Source organism: Oncorhynchus keta, unplaced genomic scaffold, assembly GCF_023373465.1.
Source record: "Oncorhynchus keta strain PuntledgeMale-10-30-2019 unplaced genomic scaffold, Oket_V2 Un_scaffold_10655_pilon_pilon, whole genome shotgun sequence".
Taxonomy (NCBI): Eukaryota; Metazoa; Chordata; class Actinopteri; order Salmoniformes; family Salmonidae; genus Oncorhynchus; species Oncorhynchus keta.
The window spans coordinates 15,192-37,127 of record NW_026290756.1 but is presented as its reverse complement, the minus strand read 5'-3'; the positions used below and the strand labels follow the sequence as shown (position 1 = coordinate 37,127).

The window sequence follows — 21,936 nt, the reverse complement described above, 5'->3', positions numbered from 1 at the left end:
CAAATAATATACATTGATTATACACATGTTTGGATACCTGTGCTTTTCGTTATAGTTAGGCAGTTCGCTAGCTAGCTAACGTTATATTCCAAAAATATTCAATTGTCTGCGTTGGAAGAGGTAGACAGACGAGCTGTGTGGGAGGAGGCCATAACCAGGACGAGAGCGAAGTCGAAGAGGCCGCTTGACACCCGAGGGGAGGGCATCGAAACGGTAACAGACTAGCTAGCGTTATGCTTGCAGCTATTTGGAAGCTTGCCAGTTAGCCAGAGTTGACTATTTTTCCTGTATCTTTACTTCAGTGCAACTGTCAAATCAAACGATGTAGCAAGCTAGCCCCTGTTTTATCCAAACATTGTGCTAGTTAACTACAAATTAGCTACAGTCACTGTTTGTAGTTGTAGCCCGCAACACCCCTCAATCACTGTTTACAGTAGAGTAGACAGGCAACACCCCTCAATCACTGTTTACAGTAGAGTAGACCGGCAACACCCCTCAATCACTGTTTACAGTAGAGTAGACCGGCAACACCCCTCAATCACTGTTTACAGTAGAGTAGACAGGCAACACCCCTCAATCACTGTTTACAGTAGAGTAGACCGGCAACACCCCTCAATCACTTTTTGTACTAGTAGACTGGCAACACCCCTGAATGACTACACCCCTAAATGACTACAGACCCGTAGCACTCACGTCCATAGCCATCAAGTGCTTTGAAAGGCTGGTAAATGGCTCACATCAACACCATTATCACCATTATCCCAGAAACCCTAGACCCACTCTAATTTGCATAACGCCCAAAGAGATCCACAGGTGATGCAATCTCTATTGCACTCCACACTGTCCTTTCCCACCTGGACAAAAGGAACAACTATGTGAGAATGCTGTTCATTGACTACAGCTCAGTGTTCAACACCATAGTCCCCTCAAAGCTCATCATTAAGCTAAGGAATCTGAGACTAAACCCCTCCCCCTGCAACTGGATCGTGGACTTCCTGACGGACCGCCCCCAGGCGGTGAGGGTAGGTAGCAACACATCTGCCACGCTGGAGCTGCCCAGGGGTGCGTGCTCAGTCCCCTCCTGTACTCCCTGATCACCCACGACTGCTTGGCCAGGCACGACTCCAACACCATCCTTAAGTTTGCTGATGACAACAGTGGTAGGCCTGATCACCGACAACGACGAGACGGCCTATAGGGAGGAGGTCAGAGACCTGGCCGGGTGGTGCCAGAATAACAACCTATCCCTCAACGTAACCAAGACTAAGGAGATGATTGTGGACTACAGGAAAAGGAGCACTGAGCACGTCCCCATTCTCATCGACAGGGCTGTAGTGGAGCAGGTTGAGAGCTTCAAGTTCCTTGGTGTCCACATCAACAACAAACTAGAATGGTCCAAACACAAGACAGTCGTGAAGAGGGTACGACAAAGCCTATTCCCCCTCAGGAAACTGAAAAGATTTGGCATGGGTCCTGAGATCCTCAAAAGGTTCTACAGCTGCAACATCGAGAGCATCCTGACCGGTTGCATCACTGCCTGGTATGGCAATTGCTCGGCCTACGACCGCAAGGCACTACAGGGGGTAGTGCATACGGCTCAGTGCATCACTGGGGCAAAGCTGCCTGCCATCCAGGACCTCTACACCAGGCGGTGTCAGAGGAAGGCCCTAAAAATTGTCAAAGACCCCAGCCACCCCAGTCTACTACCGCATGGCAAGCGGTACCGGAGTGCCAAGTCTAGGACAAAAAGGCTTCTCAACAGTTTTCACCCCCAAGCCATAAAACTCCTGAACAGGTAATCAAATGGTTACCCAGACTATTTGCATCGTGTCCCCCTCCCAACTCCTCTTTTACGCTGCTGCTACTCTCTGTTGATCATATGTGCATAGTCACTTTAACTATACAGTACGTTCATGTACATACTACCTCAATTGGCCCGACCAACCAGTGCTCTCGCTCATTGGCTAACCGGGCTATCTGCATTGTGTCCCACCACCCGCCAACCCCTCTTTTTACGCTACTGCTACTCTCTGTTCATCATATATGCATAGTCACTTTAACCATACCTACATGTACATACTACCTCAATAAGCCTGACTAACTGGTGTCTATATTTCTTTATTTACCTACACACACACACACACCTTTTTTTCGCACTATTGGTTAGAGCCTACAAGTAAGCATTTCGCTGTAAGGTCTACCTACACCTGTTGTATTCGGCACATGTGGCAAATAAACTTTGATTTGATTTGATCACTATTTATAGTAGTAGACCAGCAACACCCATCAAATGAAACTCCTCCATCTGCTTCCCTCACCCATACTATTGATGTCTTGGAACTTGTGCATTCTCCCCCCAGCCAGCCGCAGCCCGGCCTGAGACACGGGTAGCAGGATAGGGAAGCAGAGCGGAGAGGCCGCCGCCACAGCGGGGCCGGCGGACAAGATGGCGGACAGCCCTGAGAAGAGTGTCTCAGCGCAGGAGTGGAAGGAGCAGGGCAACCGCCTCTTCCTCAGCCGCAAGTACCAGGAGTCGGCCGCCTGCTACAGCAAAGCCATCGTAAGGACAAGGCCTCGGGAGAAGGGGAGAGAGTGTGGAGTGTGGGTGGGTGGAACTGAGGTAGTGTCCCAAATGGTAACTTTGCATGATGAGTAACCTCACTCCGAGACATAGAAAGTCAGCTATCGGTTGTAGCAAAGTGTGTGTGCAAGTGTGGCATACTTAGGAATGGGATAAGGGTGTGAGGAAGGGGGATAGCAATAGTGAATAATGTGTTTGTCCCCAGAAGCGAAACCCCTCAGTGTCTGTGTACTACACCAACCGGGCACTGTGCCACGTGAAGCTGCAGCAACATGACAAGGCCCTGGCCGACTGCAAGCAGGCGCTGGAGCTGGACCCCCAGTCAGTCAAGGCCCTCTTCTTCCTGGGTCAGTGTCACCTGGAGATGGAGAACTACGACGAAGCCATCGGCAACCTGCAGAGAGGTGGGCTGGGGACCAAGGTGGTAATCAAGGGTCCAGAAACAGAGGGTGCATCTCACTAGTCGAAATAGGCCTCCTATCACATAGTCCCCCTGTCCCATAGGCCTCATGTCTTCTCTCCTTCATCTGTACTCATTTTAAAGAACTGGACAGGTGTCAAAAGAAATTCCCAATATACATCTACCAGGTAGTGTTAACCATTCTTTGGATTTCAGATCGGTGTAGATTAAGGAGAGGAAATTAAGAGGTAGCTACTGAACTATTGAGATGAGGAGAGGTAGCTAGTGGACTATTGAGATGAGGAGAGGAAGCTACTAGACTATTGAGATGAGGAGAGGAAGCTACTAGACTATTGAGATGAGAGGAAGCTACTAGACTATTGAGATGAGGAGAGGAAGCTACTAGACTATTGAGATGAGGAGAGGAAGCTACTAGACTATTGAGATGAGGAGAGGAAGCTATTGAGATGAGGAGAGGAAGCTACTAGACTATTGAGATGAGGAGAGGAAGCTATTATTGAGATGAGGAGAGGAAGCTACTAGACTATTGAGATGAGGAGAGGAAGCTACTAGACTATTGAGATGAGGAGAGGAAGCTACTAGACTATTGAGATGAGGAGAGGAAGCTACTAGACTATTGAGATGAGGAGAGGAAGCTACTAGACTATTGAGATGAGGCTAGAGGAAGGAGAGGAAGCTACTAGACTATTGAGATGAGGAGAGGAAGCTACTAGAGATGAGGAGAGGAAGCTACTAGACTATTGAGATGAGGAGAGGAAGCTACTAGACTATTGAGATGAGGAGAGGAAGCTAGACTATTGAGATGAGGAGAGGAAGCTACTAGACTACTAGACTATTGAGATGAGGAGAGGAAGCTACTAGACTATTGAGATGAGGAGAGGAAGCTACTAGACTATTGAGATGAGGAGAGGAAGCTACTAGACTATTGAGATGAGAGAGAGGGAAGCTACTAGACTATTGAGATGAGGAGAGGAAGCTACTAGACTATTGAGATGAGGAGAGGAAGACTATACTAGACTATTGAGATGAGGAGAGGAAGCTACTAGACTATTGAGATGAGGAGAGGAAGCTACTAGACTATTGAGATGAGGAGAGGAAGCTACTAGACTATTGAGATGAGGAGAGGAAGCTACTAGACTATTGAGATGAGGAGAGGAAGCTACTAGACTATTGAGATGAGGAGAGGAAGCTACTAGACTATTGAGATGAGGAGAGGAAGCTACTAGACTATTGAGATGAGGAGAGGAAGCTACTAGACTATTGAGATGAGGAGAGGAAGCTACTAGACTATTGAGATGAGGAGAGGAAGCTACTAGACTATTGAGATGAGGAGAGGAAGCTACTAGACTATTGAGATGAGGAGAGGAAGCTACTAGACTATTGAGATGAGGAGAGGAAGCTACTAGACTATTGAGATGAGGAGAGGAAGCTAAGACTACTAGACTATTGAGATGAGGAGAGGAAGCTACTAGACTATTGAGATGAGGAGAGGAAGCTACTAGACTATTGAGATGAGGAGAGGAAGCTACTAGACTATTGAGATGAGGAGAGGAAGCTACTAGACTATTGAGATGAGGAGAGGAAGCTACTAGACTATTGAGATGAGGAGAGGAAGCTACTAGACTATTGAGATGAGGAGAGGAAGCTACTAGACTATTGAGATGAGGAGAGGAAGCTACTAGACTATTGAGATGAGGAGAGGAAGCTACTAGACTATTGAGATGAGGAGAGGAAGCTACTAGACTATTGAGATGAGGAGAGGAAGCTACTAGACTATTGAGATGAGGAGAGGAAGCTACTAGACTATTGAGATGAGGAGAGGAAGCTACTAGACTATATATTTTTTTGTTTTGAATTGTACCCCTTTTCCCCCCCAATTTCGTGGTATCCATTTGTTTAGTAGCTACTATATTGTCTTATCGCTACAACTCCCGTACGGGCTCGGGAGAGACGAAGGTTGAAAGTCATGCGTCCTCCGATACACAACCCAACCAAGCCACACTACTTCTTAACACAGCGCCATCCAACCCGGAAGCCAGCCGCACCAATGTGTCGGAGGAAACACCGTGCACCTGGCAACCTTGGTTAGCGCGCACTGCTCCCGGCCCGCCACAGTAGTCGCTGGTGCGCGATGAGACAAGGATTTCCCTACCGGATGACGCTAGGCCAATTGTGCGTCGCCCCACGGACCTCCTGGTCGCGGCCGGTTACGACAGAGCCTAGGCGCGAACCCAGAGTCTCTGGTGGCACAGCTGGCCCTTAACCACTGCGCCACCCGGGATGCCGCTACTAGACTATTGAGACGAGGAGAGGAAACTACTAGACTTGAGATGAGGAAGCTACTAGACAATTGAGGAGAGGAAGCTACTAGACAATTGAGGAGAGGAAGCTACTAGACTATTGAGATGAGGAGAGGAAGCTACTAGACTATTAAGATGAGGAAGCTACTAGACTATTAAGATGAGGAAGCTACTAGACTATTAAGATGAGGAAGCTACTAGACTATTAAGATGAGGAAGCTACTAGACTATTAAGATGAGGAAGCTACTAGACTATTAAGATGAGGAAGCTACTAGACTATTAAGATGAGGAAGCTACTAGACTATTGGGATGAGAGGAAGCTACTAGACTATTGGGATGAGAGGAAGCTACTAGACTATTGAGATGAGGAAGCCACTAGACTATTGAGAACAGAGGAAGCTACTAGACTATTGAGATGAGAGGAAGCTACTAGACTTAATATGAGGAAGCTACTAGACTAATGAGATGAGGAGAGGAAGCTACTAGACTATTGAGGAGAGGAAGCTACTAGACTATTGAGGAGAGGAAGCTACTAGACTTGAGATGAGGAAGCTACTAGACTTGAGATGAGGAAGCTACTAGACTTGAGATGTGGAAGCTACTAGACTATTAAGATGAGGAAGCTACTAGATAGACTATTAAGATGAGGAAGCTACTAGACTATTAAGATGAGGAAGCTACTAGACTATTGAGGAGAGGAAGCTACTAGACTATTGAGATGAGGAGAGGAAGCTACTAGACTATTGAGGAGAGGAAGCTACAAGACTATTGAGGAGAGGAAGCTACAAGACTATTGAGGAGAGGAAGCTACAAGACTTGAGGAAAGGAAGCTACTAGACTATTAAAAAGAGATGAGGAGAGGAAGCTACTAGACTATTGAGGAGAGGAAGCTACAAGACTATTGAGGAGAGGAAGCTACAAGACTATTGAGGAGAGGAAGCTACAAGACTTGAGGAAAGGAAGCTACTAGACTATTAAAAAGAGATGAGGAGAGGAAGCTACTAGACTATTGAGGAGAGGAAGCTACAAGACTATTGAGGTGAGGAAAGGAAGCTACTAGACTATTGAGGTGAGGAAGCTACAAGACTATTGAGGAGAGGAAAGGAAGACTATCAAGATGCACCCATCCCGGACACACTCCCATTCAGGAGTCTAGATGCACACATCAAACTATATTTATAAGTTACTTGCCTAAGTCCTAATAAAAAAAGTATTGACAGGACATTGGATTAAGTCAGCTCTACCAGCTAATGCAAAGAGTAATTTTCACCATTAATAATAATAGTTGTCCTTCATTTGGCCCTCAGCATATAACCTGGCGAAAGAGCAACGGCTGAACTTTGGTGACGACATTCCCAGTGCCCTCCGGATAGCCAAGAAGAAGAGCTGGAACAGCATCGAGGAGAAGCGCATTAACCAGGAGAACGAGCTGCACGCATATCTCACCAAACTCATCCTGGCAGAGAAGGAGAGGTGAGAGATTCTTTCTGTGCTCACCTATAGTTTGTTTCCGGCTGTGTGTTCTATATATATGTTGTGTATCAGTGGACGGCTCATAGTAGTGGCTGGAGTGGAGTCTAGTGTCTGGAATGGAGTCTAATGGAATGGTATCCAGCATGTTTGATGCCATTCCAATCACACCGTTCCAGCTATTATTATCACCCGTCCTCCCCTCAGCAGCCTCCACTGTTGTGTGTGTATATAATGTGTGAGCTGTGTTAAGGTTCTCCTCTTGTAGGACAATAGAGACTCATCTGAATCTGTTCCAGCCACATGATGGGAACACTGTAGGGTTTGGGAGGGGGATTTACAGAGCATGAATTCACTTTGTGAATCAGAGAATAGCCATTTTGATTTAGTTTTTCCACAACACTCAAGTTGAAATGAAACAACCATAAGCGTGTTGTGCAATCAATTCCCATTAGTCAGTGGGAAACCACTGCATTCTCCCAGCCTTGTTGGTAGAACGTCTCTTACAGTAGGGGCCATTAATATAATAATAATATATGCCATTTGGCAGATGCTTTCAACCAAAGCAGTCATGCAGGCATATACTTTTCATGCCCGGTGTTCCCGGGAATCAAACCCACTATCCTGATGTTGTTTGGCGTCACTCTGGGAAAGTTTTTTAAAAATATATTTTTTAAATAAAAAATGTAAAGAAATTCACCAACTGTGGTTGGTGTGTAAAACCAGTTAGTCCATCCATTTATAGGCCTACAATCCATCCTATCCATTTATATTGCGATAAGTTAAGCCTTGGTTGGCTGAAGTGGTTGGTTGGCTGATGACTTTGGTCCTATCCTCAGGGAACTGGATGACAGCAGAGAGGAACAAGACGCCAAGTCGGAGGAATGCAGAAGCCGACACGACCTCACTAAGTTCCCCTCCAAACACGTGAGTCCTAAACCAAGTGTACTAACATCCAGCCAAAGACGCAGGGTATAAACAAATAACAATGGGAAAATAAGGACTTACCCACATTCTGTTTAGAATGCTCTCGTAGCCTAGGTTACGAGAAATGGTTAAACAACTAAAGGGTTTTCATTGGCTAAACCAAAGACATGTTAATACAACCTTACTAATCAAGATGTGTTTTTTTCCCTCATAAGGATATGCAACAGAACAGGGGTGTTACGCTCCCAAAAACTCTTAGTGGGCACAAAGTATGTGAGGATGGCAGGGGGTTGTCTGGAGGGGGGTTTAGGAGAATTTAGCAGTTGTGCTTAATTCTATGTCAAATTATATTTTTTTGCAAAGATAAGAATAACTATTGAGCTGCCTGTACCCTCCTGACGAGTGGTAAAATAAAATATAGAAATATGCTTCTCTGCATCCCTGCTAAAATCTGAGTAAAAGGTTGAGAGGAAGGTGAGTGTTATTCAGTACATTTAGTAATTGCTTGCTTTTCTAGTTTACCAACCTTACCAGCAGACAAGCCAGCCTGATAGTTAGACAAGCTACTCTAACTTAAATGATAGGTAGCGAGTTATGAGGTAGGTGGCTAGTAGTGTGTCTATATATAAAAAAAAAAAAAAGTTTATTTTTTACAGGACAAATCTGAGTGGGCACGTGCCCCTGTGTCCCCTATGGGCATGATGCCTCTGCAACAGAACATGTTTTAAACCTGTTTAAATCGGGTTTGGTCTTACTCTAGCTTATTGCATGTATGTGTGTCTTTCGGAGGAGTTGGGATAAAGCGGAAGTAAGATTTTGGTTGGACCTTGTGTACAATTGATGAATAAAGTGATGTTAATTTAGGTGTCACATTTCTCTACAGGACAAGCACCTGTCAGACATGGAGGAGCTCTTCTCTCAGCTGGATGAGAAGAGGAAGGTGAGTGTTCTACTGCCTCCTGCTGGATACAGGATCAGGGGGAGAATCTCTGTTGCCTTTCCTTGATTCTTCCTCTCCGCTTTCCTCACCTCTGTCCGAACACCCATTGGATGAGAAGGTCAGAGGTCCCTCCCCGCTAACTTTCCCATCCAATGGTTTTTGAGAAGGAGGCGAGTAATAGGGAGATATAAATACAAGTTTCATCTTGTCTTCTGATTGGCTGGGTGAAAATGATTCCAAATTGCTTCCACCTGTCCAATCCTCTCAGATCTAGAGGAGCGGCTAGTCTGCTGTGGAGTAGGGGCTAGGGGTTTGGAACTCATCACTAGCCCATACATAATGGTTTGTGTTTGATGGCTATCACTCTGGCCATACTAGAAACAACTCTCTATTCCTAAACCCTTAAACAATCTGAACCCAAACCCTTCATTAATAACAAATACCAGGTTTGAATGTACAAGACACTAAAATATGTAACTACAGTATACATCTGGTCTAACATGGCTATTTAGTGATAACCTCTGTTTGTTTAACAGAAGAGGGAGATCCCAGACTACCTGTGTGGAAAGATCAGCTTTGAGTTGATGAGGGAGCCCTGCATTACACCCAGTGGGATCACTTACGACCGCAAAGACATCGAGGAGCACCTACAGGTAAGGATTAGTCTCATCAAACCTGACCCTGACCTCATCAAACCTGACCTCATCAAACCTGACCTCATCAAACCTGACCTCATCAAACCTGACCTCATCAAACCTGACCCTAGGCAACAGCAGTGACTGGGTCAGGTTTGAAAGATGGGCTCTTACGGCATACTTGATAAGGTGGAGAAAAAAATTCTGGGGTGGGTCCTCTTCAGACAGACAACTCTCCCAGCAAATCACGAGGCAGACATGCCAAAACGTCATGATTTGAAACCAAAATTTGAAGGCAAAACCTTTGCAACGGTTTTAGTGGAGGTAGTTGATGCAAACTAGACACTTGTGAAATGCACTCATTAAAAACAACCTCAGTGATTGCCATCTTACTAGCTACTATTTAGTATTATATTCAAGCGGATAAAGGAGTGATCTGGTATTGATGTAGGCAGTGAAGTAGTTCCTCTATGCCAAACTGACGTTCTGTTACGTACAGACATGTTCAACTGGAACAACCTGGATGTTGCCTCCCACAACCCATGTAAAAGAATAGTTACACATCATTTTGGTGGTAGTATTATTAAGTATTAAGCAGGGGTGAATGTAAGGTGGTATGGTCCGGTACGGTGTCCCGGCAAAATCTATAGTGGGGGAACGTTGTACCGGTAAAACATGACCCTATCTCAACAATGATTAAAACAGGTCAAGAACTGTATGCTATTACACCACTATCATTACAGCATGTCAGAGACATGAGACATGAAAATGGCTCCCAAAATGCGATGTGGTTGGACGAAAACACAGACGTTTTGCCAAAGTAGAGATGAGTGGCCGACACTGAGACACGCGCGGTCAGCAGTGGACACATACATTCTGTCCTAATGACAAAGAGAGAATGTCATCAGACTTTCTGCGGCTTTATGGCACAGATGCTTCTTTCCATTCACCACTGTTTGGAGGCTGGAACTGAAATATACTGTGAGTGGATGAACGCAGGCTGGTAGCCTATTAGTAAAGCAGCCCTTTTCAAGTGATGGCTTGACAATCAGATGAAAACATCATAACTGTTTGTGTTTATGCCACAAAAGGTCATACATGTTAAATGACAAATCTTTACGACTAGGCCAACAGAGATGCTATTGAATTAATAGGGATTCAAATTTGATTTGTCACATCGACCAAAACAACCTTACAGTGAAATGCTTACTTACAAGGCCTTAACAAACAATGCAGTTCTAAGAAAATACCACACAAAAAAAGTAAGAGATAAGAATAACAAATAATTGAAGAGCAGCAGTAAATAACAATTTATTTTGTTTATTTTTTATTTCACCTTTATTTAACCAGGTAGGCTAGTTGAGAACAAGTTCTCATTTACAACTGCGACCTGGCCAAGATAAAGCATAGCAGTGTGAACAGACAATAACACAGAGTTACACATGGAATAGTGGGGCTATATACAGGGGGTACCGGTACAGAGTCAATGTGCGGGGGCACCGGTGTCGAGGTAATTGAGGTAATATGTACATGTCGGTAGAGTTATTAAAGTGATGATGCATAGATAATAACAGAGTAGCAGCAGCGTAGAAGACAGGAGGAGTGTAATTCTCTGATCAGACTCATACATTCTGTTGGTCAGGAGGTTCTGTACCAGGAAGAAATTAAATGTACTTTCAGCCCTGCTATTAAGGTGTTATGTCTCCCATAGGATCCTAACTGTCTTTGTTCTTATGTTTGCAGCGAGTGGGCCATTTTGACCCGGTGACACGCAGCCCTCTGACTCAAGACCAGCTGATCCCTAATCTGGCCATGAAAGAGGTCATCGATGCTTTCATCATGGAGAATGGATGGGTGGAGGACTACTGAAGGAGGGAGGGAGAGAGAGAGGGGGAGTTGGAATCATTCCAAAAGAAGAACCAGACATAAAAAGACGACAACAAACCAAACAAGTATGATCTGCACTTTAAAGCTGAGGCCACACCACAGACTTACATACCTTCACTAGGACTGAGACTACACCACAGATTTACATACCTTCACTAGGACTGAGACTACACCACAGACTTACATACCTTCACTAGGACTGAGACTACACCACAGACTTACATACATTCACTAGGACTGAGACTACACCACAGACTTACATACCTTCACTAGGACTGAGACTACACCACAGACTTACATACCTTCACTAGGACTGAGACTACACCACAGACTTGCATACCTTCACTAGGACTGAGACTACACCACAGACTTACATACCTTCACTAGGACTGAGACTACACCACAGACTTACATACCTTCACTAGGACTGAGACTACACCACAGACTTACATACCTTCACTAGGACTGAGACTACACCACAGACTTACATACCTTCACTAGGACTGAGACTACACCACAGACTTACATACCTTCACTAGGACTGAGACTACACCACAGACTTACATACCTTCACTAGGACTGAGACTACACCACAGACTTACATACCTTCACTAGGACTGAGACTACACCACAGACTGATACTAGGACTGAGACTACACCACAGACTTACATACCTTCACTAGGACTGAGACTACACCACAGACTTACATACCTTCACTAGGACTGAGACTACACCACAGACTTACATACCTTCACTAGGACTGAGACTACACCACAGACTTACATACCTTCACTAGGACTGAGACTACACCACAGACTTACTAGGACTGAGACCTTCATACTTCAGGACTGAGACTGAGACTACACCACATACTGACATACCTTCACTAGGACTGAGACTACACCACAGACTTACATACCTTCACTAGGACTGAGACTACACCACAGACTTACATACCTTCACTAGGACTGAGACTACACCACATACTGACATACCTTCACTAGGACTGAGACTACACCACAGACTTACAGGACTGAGACTACACCACAGACTACCTTCACTAGGACTGAGACTACACCACAGACTTACATACCTTCACTAGGACTGAGACTACACCACAGACTTACATACCTTCACTAGGACTGAGACTACACCACAGACTTACATACCTTCACTAGGACTGACTACACCACAGACTACACCAGGACTGAGACTACACCACATTACATACCTTCACTAGGACTGAGACTACACCACAGACTTACATACCTTCACTAGGACTGAGACTGAGACACCACAGACTTACATACCTTCACTAGGACTGAGACTACACCACAGACTTACATACCTTCACTAGGACTGAGACTACACCACAGACTGATACTAGGACTGAGACTACACCACAGACTTACATACCTTCACTAGGACTGAGACTACACCACATACTGACATACCTTCACTAGGACTGAGACTACACCACAGACTGATACTAGGACTGCCATTAAATCTCCTGTTGATCATCTCTTTCTGTTTCCATCCTTGTCCCCCCCATTTATTTTATTGTGTCTCTCAGCTGCTCATACTAGTCAGACCCAACAATCAGGACACGCTAGCAAACATTGCACCGAATCAGAGCACATCATCCAACAACAGGACCCAATCAGAATGTAGTACCCAACACCTTGGGCCAATCGCTTAAACGTTACTCTCAGAACAACCAATCATATTGCAGACTCCTAAACCCAATCACATCCTAGACCTCGAGTCTGCAAGTGCAGCGATTGACCAATCAGGGCTAAATGTACTCTACTTGTGGTGATGCTCCACAACTTGTCTTCTATTTTAAATCTCCTTTTCTACGGGGAAGAGGACTGTCTGAGGCACCGCCATGTTTTCGCCACTCTCCATTGTTGTCCTCTTGAGTGGCTTGTAGATGGTCCAATGTAGTCCTCTTGAGTGATGGGCCAATTTGAAACCCAACCTGATCTCTTACCACCACAATGCAGCACTTCTCTATATCCTCTTGGAGGGCTGAAAAGACTGTATAAGCATGAGTTGTATAATATAGAGAGAAACCCAAGCCCTCATCTTCAGTGTTCTGCAGTATGTAGGGAAGCAGTATGTGTAATCAATATGATGGAAGGGTCTGGGAAGAGCATTCAAGGCTTTGCGCAAAGGGTTGTTTTTTGACCAAGGACGTCTCTAATTTTGGCGAGCTGAGTTTCCACCATTTTGTTGCCTCTCATCTGGCTCATACAGAGCTGAGCGTTAATGAATGGGGAAGTGCGTAGCAGTAGGGGTCAGGGTTGGGGTCAATTCTATTTCAATTCCAGTCAATGGATTAAACCCAATTCCAAATGTTCTTTAAAAAGATTGGTTTAAAATTGTGTGAGTCACAGGTGTGTTTTTGACGGCTGTGTTTAATTGTAATGTGTTTTCTCTGGTTTACATGTCATTGAATGTTTGCAGGTGGTGTCCTGTCTGTGCCTCAAGTGGAGTTTGAAGTAGAATATGGAAGTCAGTCATCTGATTGGCTTTGAGAAGGGCTGTCTTCTCCTCAGTATAACTTACTGCTCGGGGTCTCTTTTGTTTTAATGATTCCACGCTTAGAGCCTTAGTCCAATGGCTGCAAAGCATGGTTGGGGTCGATTACATTTTTCAATTGTCGGTTTTAGAATGCAAATTCATAAATTAAAATATTTTTTTTTTTTTAAGTCATTTTCAATTCGACCCCTCAACCCTGCTGCAAACAGATAGTTTCCTCTTCTCATTTCAGAAATCATATGACCCTGTTTGACTTACCAACTGAAAAGAATTGAATGTGAAATGAACCTGTATATTCCTACCCTCTGCTGGATATGAGGATGCACAGTTATGTTGTGTTAGTCAGTCGTGAGTATCAATATTATGTGTACATGTAGGGGTGTGTTTATGTGGGATAGGGGTGTGGACATACTCCTCTCCCCCTAGGCCCCGATTCCTCCTAAGAGGGGGGTGGGAACTTGGGTACAGTCCAGTTTCTCTGGAGCCTCATTGGGACTGTGAATGTTCTTTATTTCACTGTTGTGCTGTTGTCTACAAGTGTTCCAATAAAGGCTACAACTTAGAGGCTGCAGTGTTTACATTGATAATCAAGATACAAATGTCCATCTTATTTTCAAGTACTTTATTTTCTTTAAAAATAAATGTCAAATATATTAGCTGCATTTGACGTAGTTGGCCCGGTACCATGGAACCGATGGGGGAAAAGTCCCAGAAGTGTAAACGGCTGGAAAACCAGTGTGTGACTTCCAGGGAATACAGTCAGAACAAGCCACACTCATCTCCTATTGGTCAGTAGACGTTCCAATAGTCTTTGACCGCTTTGTTTCTTTGTCTCTGAACAGATGGACCACTGATCTACATAGTAGTTATGACGACAACAGAAATACAGCTTTTGATAACTTTTTGGGCAGTTTTCAATTGGGGGCAATGACCCTTAGTCTGTTGCAGGGTCAGGGGTCAGCCCAGGAAGGTGGATATGAAGACACTGGTGTCCAGATTGAGCGTGGCGTGCCACCAGCGGTCAGGGAAATACAGCACCTATCAGCAACAACACAAAGTCAGTGACATTGGAGTGACAAGTCATTAATCCTTGATATTATTATCTTCCTGCTTTGCCTTGGTAAGGCAAGAAATAATCTGAATGCAGCCCATCATTCCAATTCAGTGAAAACAATGGCTCAAAAGTCATTTTTGCCTCAAACGTAGTGACCCCATTGGTTGTTTTAAGTGTTTAAAATATTCCATAGTTGAAATTTCAAAAATAAATATGGCCTCAAATGCCTCAAAAGTAAATTTAGCTCATGTTAGTGACCCATGGTTGATCAATGTGTTTAACATTTCATGGTGGAAATTCCTCCAAATGATGACCCCTCTGATTGTTATCCTCGTTCTGTTGGAAAATGCATACAACATTATTTTAGCTGATGTTAGTGACCTGTGTAGATGGAGGGAAGGATGACAGTTAAAAGTATTCCGATATTCAACCACAGTCTAATCTATTATGGCTGCGTTGGCACAGGCAGACCAATTCTGATCTTTTGACCAATTATTGTAAGAAGAGCTGATCTGATTGGTCAAAAGATTAATTAGTAGACGGGAGGAGAGATCTGAATTGGGCTGTGAACACAGCCTTAATGGTAGTTTTCTGACCTCTCCTGGCCGGATGGTGCACTCTATGGGCTTCTCCTCAAGCAGGTAAGGGTATGTGTCTTTGACCCAGGACAGGGTGGTGTAGTTGGGGTGGAAATGGGGCGCCTTGTCCGGGGGGTACAGGAACCAGCGCTGTGGTGGTTAGAGAATGAAAATGTATCTCGTACGGTTGTGTTTAACAGACGTGCATCAATTACAACAAGGTAGTGTAGCGTGCTAAGGCTAACAGCATTGATTACAACAAGGTAGTGTAGCGTGCTAAGGCTAACAGCATCAATGACAAGGTAGTGTAGCGTGCTAAGGCTAACAGCATCAATGACAAGGTAGTGTAGCGTGCTAAGGCTAACAGCATCAATTACAAGGTAGTGTAGATGTTGAGGCTGACCCTGGATTCAGGCTTACACCAGCCTACCTACTGGTGCTGGACCAATGTTAACATTAACCAGGAGTCATTAGGGAGGCTGGGACAGCTGTAACCTGGTGTCATTCGGGAGGCTGTAACCTGGTGTCATTAGGAACAGCTGTAGCCAGGTGTCATTAGGGAGGCTGGGACAGCTGTAACCTGGTGTCATTAGGGAGGCTGGGACAGCTGTAGCCTGGTGTCATTAGGGACAGCTGTAACCAGGTGTCATTAGGGAGGCTGTAACCAGGTGTCATTAGGGACAGCTGTAACCAGGTGTCATTAGGGACAGCTGTAACCTGGTGTCATTAGGGAGGCTGTAACCTGGTGTAATTAGGGAGGCTGGGACAGCTGTAACCAGGTGTCATTAGGGACAGCTGTAGCCAGGTGTCATTAGGGACAGCTGTAACCAGGTGTCATTAGGGACAGCTGTAGCCAGGTGTCATTAGGGACAGCTGTAGCCAGGTGTCATTAGGGACAGCTGTAGCCAGGTGTCATTAGGGACAGCTGTAGCCAGGTGTCATTAGGGACAGCTGTAGCCAGGTGTCATTAGGGACAGCTGTAACCAGGTGTCATTAGGGAGGCTGTAACCAGGTGTCATTAGGGAGGCTGTAACCAGGTGTCATTAGGGAGGCTGTAACCAGGTGTCATTAGGGAGGCTGTAACCTGGTGTAATTAGGGAGGCTGGGACAGCTGTAACCAGGTGTCATTAGGGACAGCTGTAGCCAGGTGTCATTAGGGACAGCTGTAGCCAGGTGTCATTAGGGACAGCTGTAACCAGGTGTCATTAGGGACAGCTGTAGCCAGGTGTCATTAGGGACAGCTGTAGCCAGGTGTCATTAGGGACAGCTGTAGCCAGGTGTCATTAGGGACAGCTGTAGCCAGGTGTCATTAGGGACAGCTGTAGCCAGGTGTCATTAGGGACAGCTGTAGCCAGGTGTCATTAGGGACAGCTGTAGCCAGGTGTCATTAGGGAGGCTGTAGCCAGGTGATATTAGGGAGGCTGTAACCAGGTGTCATTAGGGAGGCTGTAACCTGGTGTAATTAGGGAGGCTGAGACAGCTGTAACCAGGTGTCATTAGGGACAGCTGTAACCAGGTGTCATTAGGGACAGCTGTAACCAGGTGTCATTAGGGACAGCTGTAGCCAGGTGTCATTAGGGACAGCTGTAGCCAGGTGTCATTAGGGACAGCTGTAGCCAGGTGTCATTAGGGACAGCTGTAACCAGGTGTCATTAGGGAGGCTGTAACCAGGTGTCATTAGGGACAGCTGTAACCAGGTGTCATTAGGGACAGCTGTAACCTGGTGTCATTAGGGAGGCTGTAACCTGGTGTAATTAGGGAGGCTGGGACAGCTGTAACCAGGTGTCATTAGGGACAGCTGTAGCCAGGTGTCATTAGGGACAGCTGTAACCAGGTGTCATTAGGGACAGCTGTAGCCAGGTGTCATTAGGGAGGCTGTAGCCAGGTGTCATTAGGGAGGCTGTAACCAGGTGTCATTAGGGAGGCTGTAACCAGGTGTCATTAGGGAGGCTGTAACCTGGTGTAATTAGGGAGGCTGGGACAGCTGTAACCAGGTGTCATTAGGGACAGCTGTAGCCAGGTGTCATTAGGGACAGCTGTAACCAGGTGTCATTAGGGACAGCTGTAGCCAGGTGTCATTAGGGACAGCTGTAGCCAGGTGTCATTAGGGACAGCTGTAGCCAGGTGTCATTAGGGACAGCTGTAGCCAGGTGTCATTAGGGACAGCTGTAGCCAGGTGTCATTAGGGACAGCTGTAGCCAGGTGTCATTAGGGACAGCTGTAGCCAGGTGTCATTAGGGACAGCTGTAGCCAGGTGTCATTAGGGAGGCTGTAACCAGGTGTCATTAGGGAGGCTGTAACCTGGTGTAATTAGGGAGGCTGGGACAGCTGTAACCAGGTGTCATTAGGGACAGCTGTAGCCAGGTGTCATTAGGGACAGCTGTAACCAGGTGTCATTAGGGACAGCTGTAACCAGGTGTCATTAGGGACAGCTGTAGCCAGGTGTCATTAGGGACAGCTGTAGCCAGGTGTCATTAGGGACAGCTGTAGCCAGGTGTCATTAGGGACAGCTGTAGCCAGGTGTCATTAGGGACAGCTGTAACCAGGTGTCATTAGGGAGGCTGTAACCAGGTGTCATTAGGGAGGCTGTAACCAGGTGTCATTAGGGAGGCTGTAACCAGGTGTCATTAGGGAGGCTGTAACCTGGTGTCATTAGGGAGGCTGTAACCTGGTGTCATTAGGGAGGCTGCAACCAGGTGTCATTAGGGAGGCTGTAACCAGGTGTCATTAGGGAGGCTGTAACCAGGTGTCATTAGGGACAGCTGTAGCCAGGTGTCATTAGGGAGGCTGTAACCAGGTGTCATTAGGAAGGCTGTAACCAGGTGTCATTAGGGAGGCTGTAACCAGGTGTCATTAGGGAGGCTGTAACCAGGTGTCATTAGGGAGGCTGTAACCAGGTGTCATTAGGGAGGCTGTAACCAGGTGTCATTAGGGAGGCTGTAACCAGGTGTCATTAGGGAGGCTGTAACCAGGTGTCATTAGGGACAGCTGTAGCCAGGTGTCATTAGGGAGGCTGTAACCAGGTGTCATTAGGGAGGCTGTAACCAGGTGTCATTAGGGAGGCTGTAACCTGGTGTCATTAGGGAGGCTGTAACCTGGTGTCATTAGGGAGGCTGTAACCTGGTGTCATTAGGGAGGCTGCAACCTGGTGTCATTAGGGAGGCTGGGACAGCTGTATTTGAAACATGTTCATTTTGTTTGTCGTTTCCCTATTATTCATGGCCCTATTGTTGTTTTATTGATGTAAAGTGTGTTGTGACTCATGTGAAATGCACTTTAAATAAATCTGACTTGATTTCAAGATATTCTTAGGAGAAAAGATGAAGCATAAGGTGGACCATGATTTGATAGGCGACAGTTAATGTGTTGTTTACCTTCCTGCCATAGATGACCTCAGAGTAGCCAGGTCCATGCCAATGGAAGGGCACACCGGTTCCCGGGCCTGGTTGGGTGGGTAGATAAAGGCACAGGAGGTAAGCTTCAACAGAGGATGACAGCCTGTTCTTTACAGTCACCACAGTAACTGGCTGTATGTATCACACACACTATTAAGATGTCCTCTTCTCACAGATGCATCAGTGTGTATGGAGGTTTGTTCAGCTCTCTGCCAAACTGATAGCTGCAGGTGGCAGTTAATGCATCAGAGTTTAGCCTCTTGCCTCATACTCTGTGTCCGGTACAAGTCGCTCTGCTACTGATGGTAACGCCATATGCAGCTGTACGACATGATTCTGATATCCAACCCTTGACCCTGGTATTGTGCAATCCACAATATATTAATAATAATAATAATATTATACACTGTGTACAAACATGAGGAACACCTGCTGTTTCCATGACGAACTGACCAGGTGAAAGCTATGATCCCTTATTGATGTCACTTGGTAAATCCACTTCAAATCTGTGTAGATGAAGGGAAGGAGACAGGTTAAAGAAGGATTTTTAAGCCTCGAGACGTGGATTGTGTATGTGTGCCATTCAGAGGACATTTAAGTGCCTTTGAATGGGGTATGGTAGTAAGTGCAAGGTGCACTGGTTTGTGTCAAGAGCTGTAACACTGCTGGGTTTTTCACGCTCAACGGTCTCCGGTGTGTATCAAGAATGGTCCACCACTCAAAGGACATCCAGACAACATGACACAACAGTGGGAAGCTGTACTAAGAGCCATACAGGTCCACAGATCCACTGACCTGCGATCCCGAAGCTGTAGGCCCCCGTGGTGTGAGGCAGCATGTAGCGTGGTGCCTTGTAGTTCTCAAACAGAGAGTGCCACTCCGTGAAGTTGTTGTCCCCAAAGAAATACAGAGTGCCTGTCCAAGAGAGACCGGGTGAGATACAGAATGTCTGGCTGTGGGAACTTTTCATTGTTTCTGTTAATGCTTTGACTTTTCAGCGTGATCACATAACATGTTGTATTATATTACGGATCATGGTTTGCCTGTTGAGCTCATTTACTGTACTGTACAACGACCATGAGGTGTTCCAGACAGCAAACTCACCACTGCCCAGTGTGTCCACAGACTGAGGCCTCAGCAGCAAGTCCACAAACTCCTCAAACCGGACATCCACTGAATGATAATGAAGAGGCAAAGTAAGGTACTACAAATAGAGAACACTGAATACCTTCTAGGATGACTACACTGTGTGCGTGTGTACCTTTCCTGTAAGAGTAGGTGTTGGCAGTACTGAGCCTCACCATCCTCTCTCCATACTGCTGCAGCAGGCTCGACTTGGAGCACAAGAACTGGAATTTCTGAAAACAAAACAATTACATTCACCAGAGCCCATTGCTATACTGATAGTAAGGCCTATGAGACAAGTTGATTTTTGTAATTGCTTTTTTGATTCACACGTACCGTATTGTCAGAGAAACCTTTCAGGATGACTGGTTTGGAGTAGGCATATCTGGGAATAAAACGAGGTAGAAAAGAGGTGTTTCCAATGTATGGGTGTAGAACACACACAGTGTAATGATTTACAGACTACAAACACACCCAGGCTGAACACATCAAATAGACTACAGGACGTACTGTTGGATAAACTGGCGATGTGATAACGAAGCTTTGTCCCAGATGTCAATGTTGCAAGGACCCTCATCAGTCAAACTGTATTCTGAATTTGACGACCTGCATGCGAGGGGGAAATGCTTTTTGGGTTACGAATACTAGTATTATTGAATGCATGTAAGAGTTGGATATATTTAAAGTTCAAATCTGTGGAAAAAAATAAGAATAGAATTAGCCGTCATTTATAGATGGTCAAAGACGTAACTTATCCTAAAATAACCACTCACCAGCCTCCGTCATTCTCCGACACCAGTGCATCTAAAGCCGATCTCCAAAACAATAGGAGAAACACTTGTATTCCGAGTTTATATTCCATATGGAAATAGCTTTACAGTGCTCATGTCCGTATACCTTTATGGCGTTACGTATTTCTAATAGAAAGGCTTTAGATTGCTCCTGCCGGTTGTGCCAATGCCCATTGGCTATTGATTTCCTTCTTCCTGAAGTGTAGTGTTCATATGGACCAATCACATTTGACCAACGAGCTGTCTATGGAGGGATCTACAAGAAGTACAATTTGTATTGTTTTTGGCTAGACGGGATGCAGCTAATGTCCGAAGTGATCTTTCGTAGCATGTTAGGAGAATTTACAGCAGATTAGGTAATTAATGCACCAGGTAAAGAGAATTAGGTTGAGGTTAGGAAATGGGCCAGGGTTTGCTAACATTCTTCCCTGACGCCACTGTAACATGCACATTTTGACGTTACTTTGACATGAGCTGCATCCCTTCCAGCAATGACCATTTGAATTGCACAAATGTAATACATTGCATACGGTACATTTAATTTGTATTTTTGTCTCAAATTTCAACTGATGAAAAGGCATACATTTTCTCCAACATTTACATTTACATTTAAGTCATTTAGCAGACGCTCTTATCCAGAGCGACTTACAAATTGGTGCATTCACCTTATGACATCCAGTGGAACAGCCACTTTACAATAGTGCATCTAAATCTTTTAGGGGGGGGGGTGAGAAGGATTACTTATCCTATCCTATCCTCCACAACTCTTTCTAATTGTCCTTCACAGACTTTGACAATATTTATTTTGGCAGAATTATATACAAAAATAGCCAGGTATAACGTTTGCTTGGTATAGTATATTTCTGTTTGTATACCACAGTTCACCTTTTGATGAATACATGTAAACTCAGCAAAAAAAAAAACTCCTCTCACTGTCAACTGCATATATTTCCAGCAAACTGAACATGTGTAAATATTTGTATGAACATAACAAGATTCAACATCTGAGACATAAACTGAACAAGTTTCACAGACATGTGACTAACAAACAGAATAATGTGTCCTTGAACAAAAGGGGGGGGGGGGGGGGGGGGTCAAAAGAAACAGTCAGTATCTGATGTGGCCACCAGCTGCACTAAGTACTGCAGTGCGATCTCCTCCTCATGGAGTGCACCAGATTAGCCAGTTCTTGCTGTGAGGCGTTACCCAACTCTTCCACCAAGGCACCTGCAAGTGTGCTGTCAGTGTGCTGTCTACAGTATAGCTTCCTCCACTGTCCCTGTAAC

The 21,936-nt window shown here is 45.3% G+C and overlaps 2 protein-coding genes and 2 long non-coding RNA genes across 69 annotated transcripts; 2 read left to right on the top strand and 2 right to left on the bottom strand.

Annotated features, from left to right (window-relative positions):
* Window positions 1–64: 64 nt before the first annotated feature.
* Window positions 65–11,934, top strand: LOC118374920 (E3 ubiquitin-protein ligase CHIP-like). 3 transcript variants are annotated; one of them, XM_052513419.1, is made up of 8 exons: window positions 65–213; window positions 2,361–2,560; window positions 2,790–2,985; window positions 6,611–6,776; window positions 7,613–7,700; window positions 8,584–8,640; window positions 9,177–9,293; window positions 11,019–11,934. In XM_052513419.1, the coding sequence occupies exons 2-8, from the start codon at window positions 2,447–2,449 to the stop codon at window positions 11,142–11,144; spliced, it is 864 nt and encodes a 287-aa protein (XP_052369379.1). In that variant the 5' UTR covers window positions 65–213; window positions 2,361–2,446; the 3' UTR covers window positions 11,145–11,934. The 3 variants fall into 3 exon arrangements, with proteins under 3 accessions (XP_052369379.1, XP_052369377.1, XP_052369378.1); XM_052513417.1 differs by having other exon boundaries at window positions 2,787–2,985; XM_052513418.1 differs by lacking the exon at window positions 65–213 and adding an exon at window positions 1,655–1,795 and having other exon boundaries at window positions 2,787–2,985.
* On the bottom strand, window positions 11,129–20,763 carry jmjd8 (jumonji domain containing 8). Of its 50 annotated transcripts, none has more exons than XR_008126743.1 (9): window positions 17,085–17,099; window positions 15,358–15,953; window positions 12,474–14,745; window positions 12,219–12,332; window positions 12,045–12,158; window positions 11,837–11,950; window positions 11,503–11,768; window positions 11,351–11,464; window positions 11,129–11,274 (listed from the first exon to the last, which is right to left on the bottom strand). XR_008126743.1 is itself a non-coding variant. In XM_035761409.2 (9 exons), the coding sequence occupies exons 1-9, from the start codon at window positions 20,719–20,721 to the stop codon at window positions 14,665–14,667; spliced, it is 801 nt and encodes a 266-aa protein (XP_035617302.2). In that variant the 5' UTR covers window positions 20,722–20,763; the 3' UTR covers window positions 14,315–14,664. The 50 variants fall into 50 exon arrangements, 1 of the variants encoding a protein (XP_035617302.2); XR_008126742.1 differs by lacking the exon at window positions 17,085–17,099 and adding an exon at window positions 16,424–16,438; XR_008126741.1 differs by lacking the exon at window positions 17,085–17,099 and adding an exon at window positions 16,082–16,096.
* Window positions 16,187–18,363, top strand: LOC127927278 (uncharacterized). 13 transcript variants are annotated; one of them, XR_008126792.1, is made up of 5 exons: window positions 16,187–16,300; window positions 16,908–17,199; window positions 17,438–17,643; window positions 18,036–18,085; window positions 18,162–18,363. It is a non-coding gene; the product is annotated as an uncharacterized LOC127927278 (long non-coding RNA). The 13 variants fall into 13 exon arrangements; XR_008126791.1 differs by having other exon boundaries at window positions 16,203–16,300; window positions 16,882–17,199; XR_008126790.1 differs by having other exon boundaries at window positions 16,245–16,351; window positions 16,830–17,199; window positions 17,490–17,643.
* On the bottom strand, window positions 16,317–18,418 carry LOC127927280 (uncharacterized). Of its 3 annotated transcripts, none has more exons than XR_008126801.1 (3): window positions 18,360–18,418; window positions 17,883–17,982; window positions 16,317–16,423 (listed from the first exon to the last, which is right to left on the bottom strand). It is a non-coding gene; the product is annotated as an uncharacterized LOC127927280 (long non-coding RNA). The 3 variants fall into 3 exon arrangements; XR_008126802.1 differs by having other exon boundaries at window positions 17,883–18,007; window positions 18,360–18,411; XR_008126800.1 differs by lacking the exon at window positions 18,360–18,418 and adding an exon at window positions 18,033–18,147.
* Window positions 20,764–21,936: the final 1,173 nt, after the last annotated feature.

Excerpts from the sequence above, each read along its gene's own strand:
- LOC118374920 (XM_052513417.1), top strand. The coding sequence starts at position 2,447 with ATGGCGGACAGCCCTGAGAAGAGTGTCTCAGCGCAGGAGTGGAAGGAG. Across the intron at positions 6,777-7,612 it reads ATCCTGGCAGAGAAGGAGAG|GGAACTGGATGACAGCAGAG; the intron begins GTGAGAGATTCT and ends TCCTATCCTCAG. Across the intron at positions 8,641-9,176 it reads AGCTGGATGAGAAGAGGAAG|AAGAGGGAGATCCCAGACTA; the intron begins GTGAGTGTTCTA and ends TTTGTTTAACAG.
- jmjd8 (XM_035761409.2), bottom strand. The coding sequence starts at position 20,721 with ATGGAATATAAACTCGGAATACAAGTGTTTCTCCTATTGTTTTGGAGA. Across the intron at positions 19,908-19,995 it reads CACCTACTCTTACAGGAAAG|TGGATGTCCGGTTTGAGGAG; the intron begins GTACACACGCAC and ends ATTATCATTCAG. Across the intron at positions 18,782-19,529 it reads CTACAGCTTCGGGATCGCAG|GCCCGGGAACCGGTGTGCCC; the intron begins GTCAGTGGATCT and ends CCACCCAACCAG.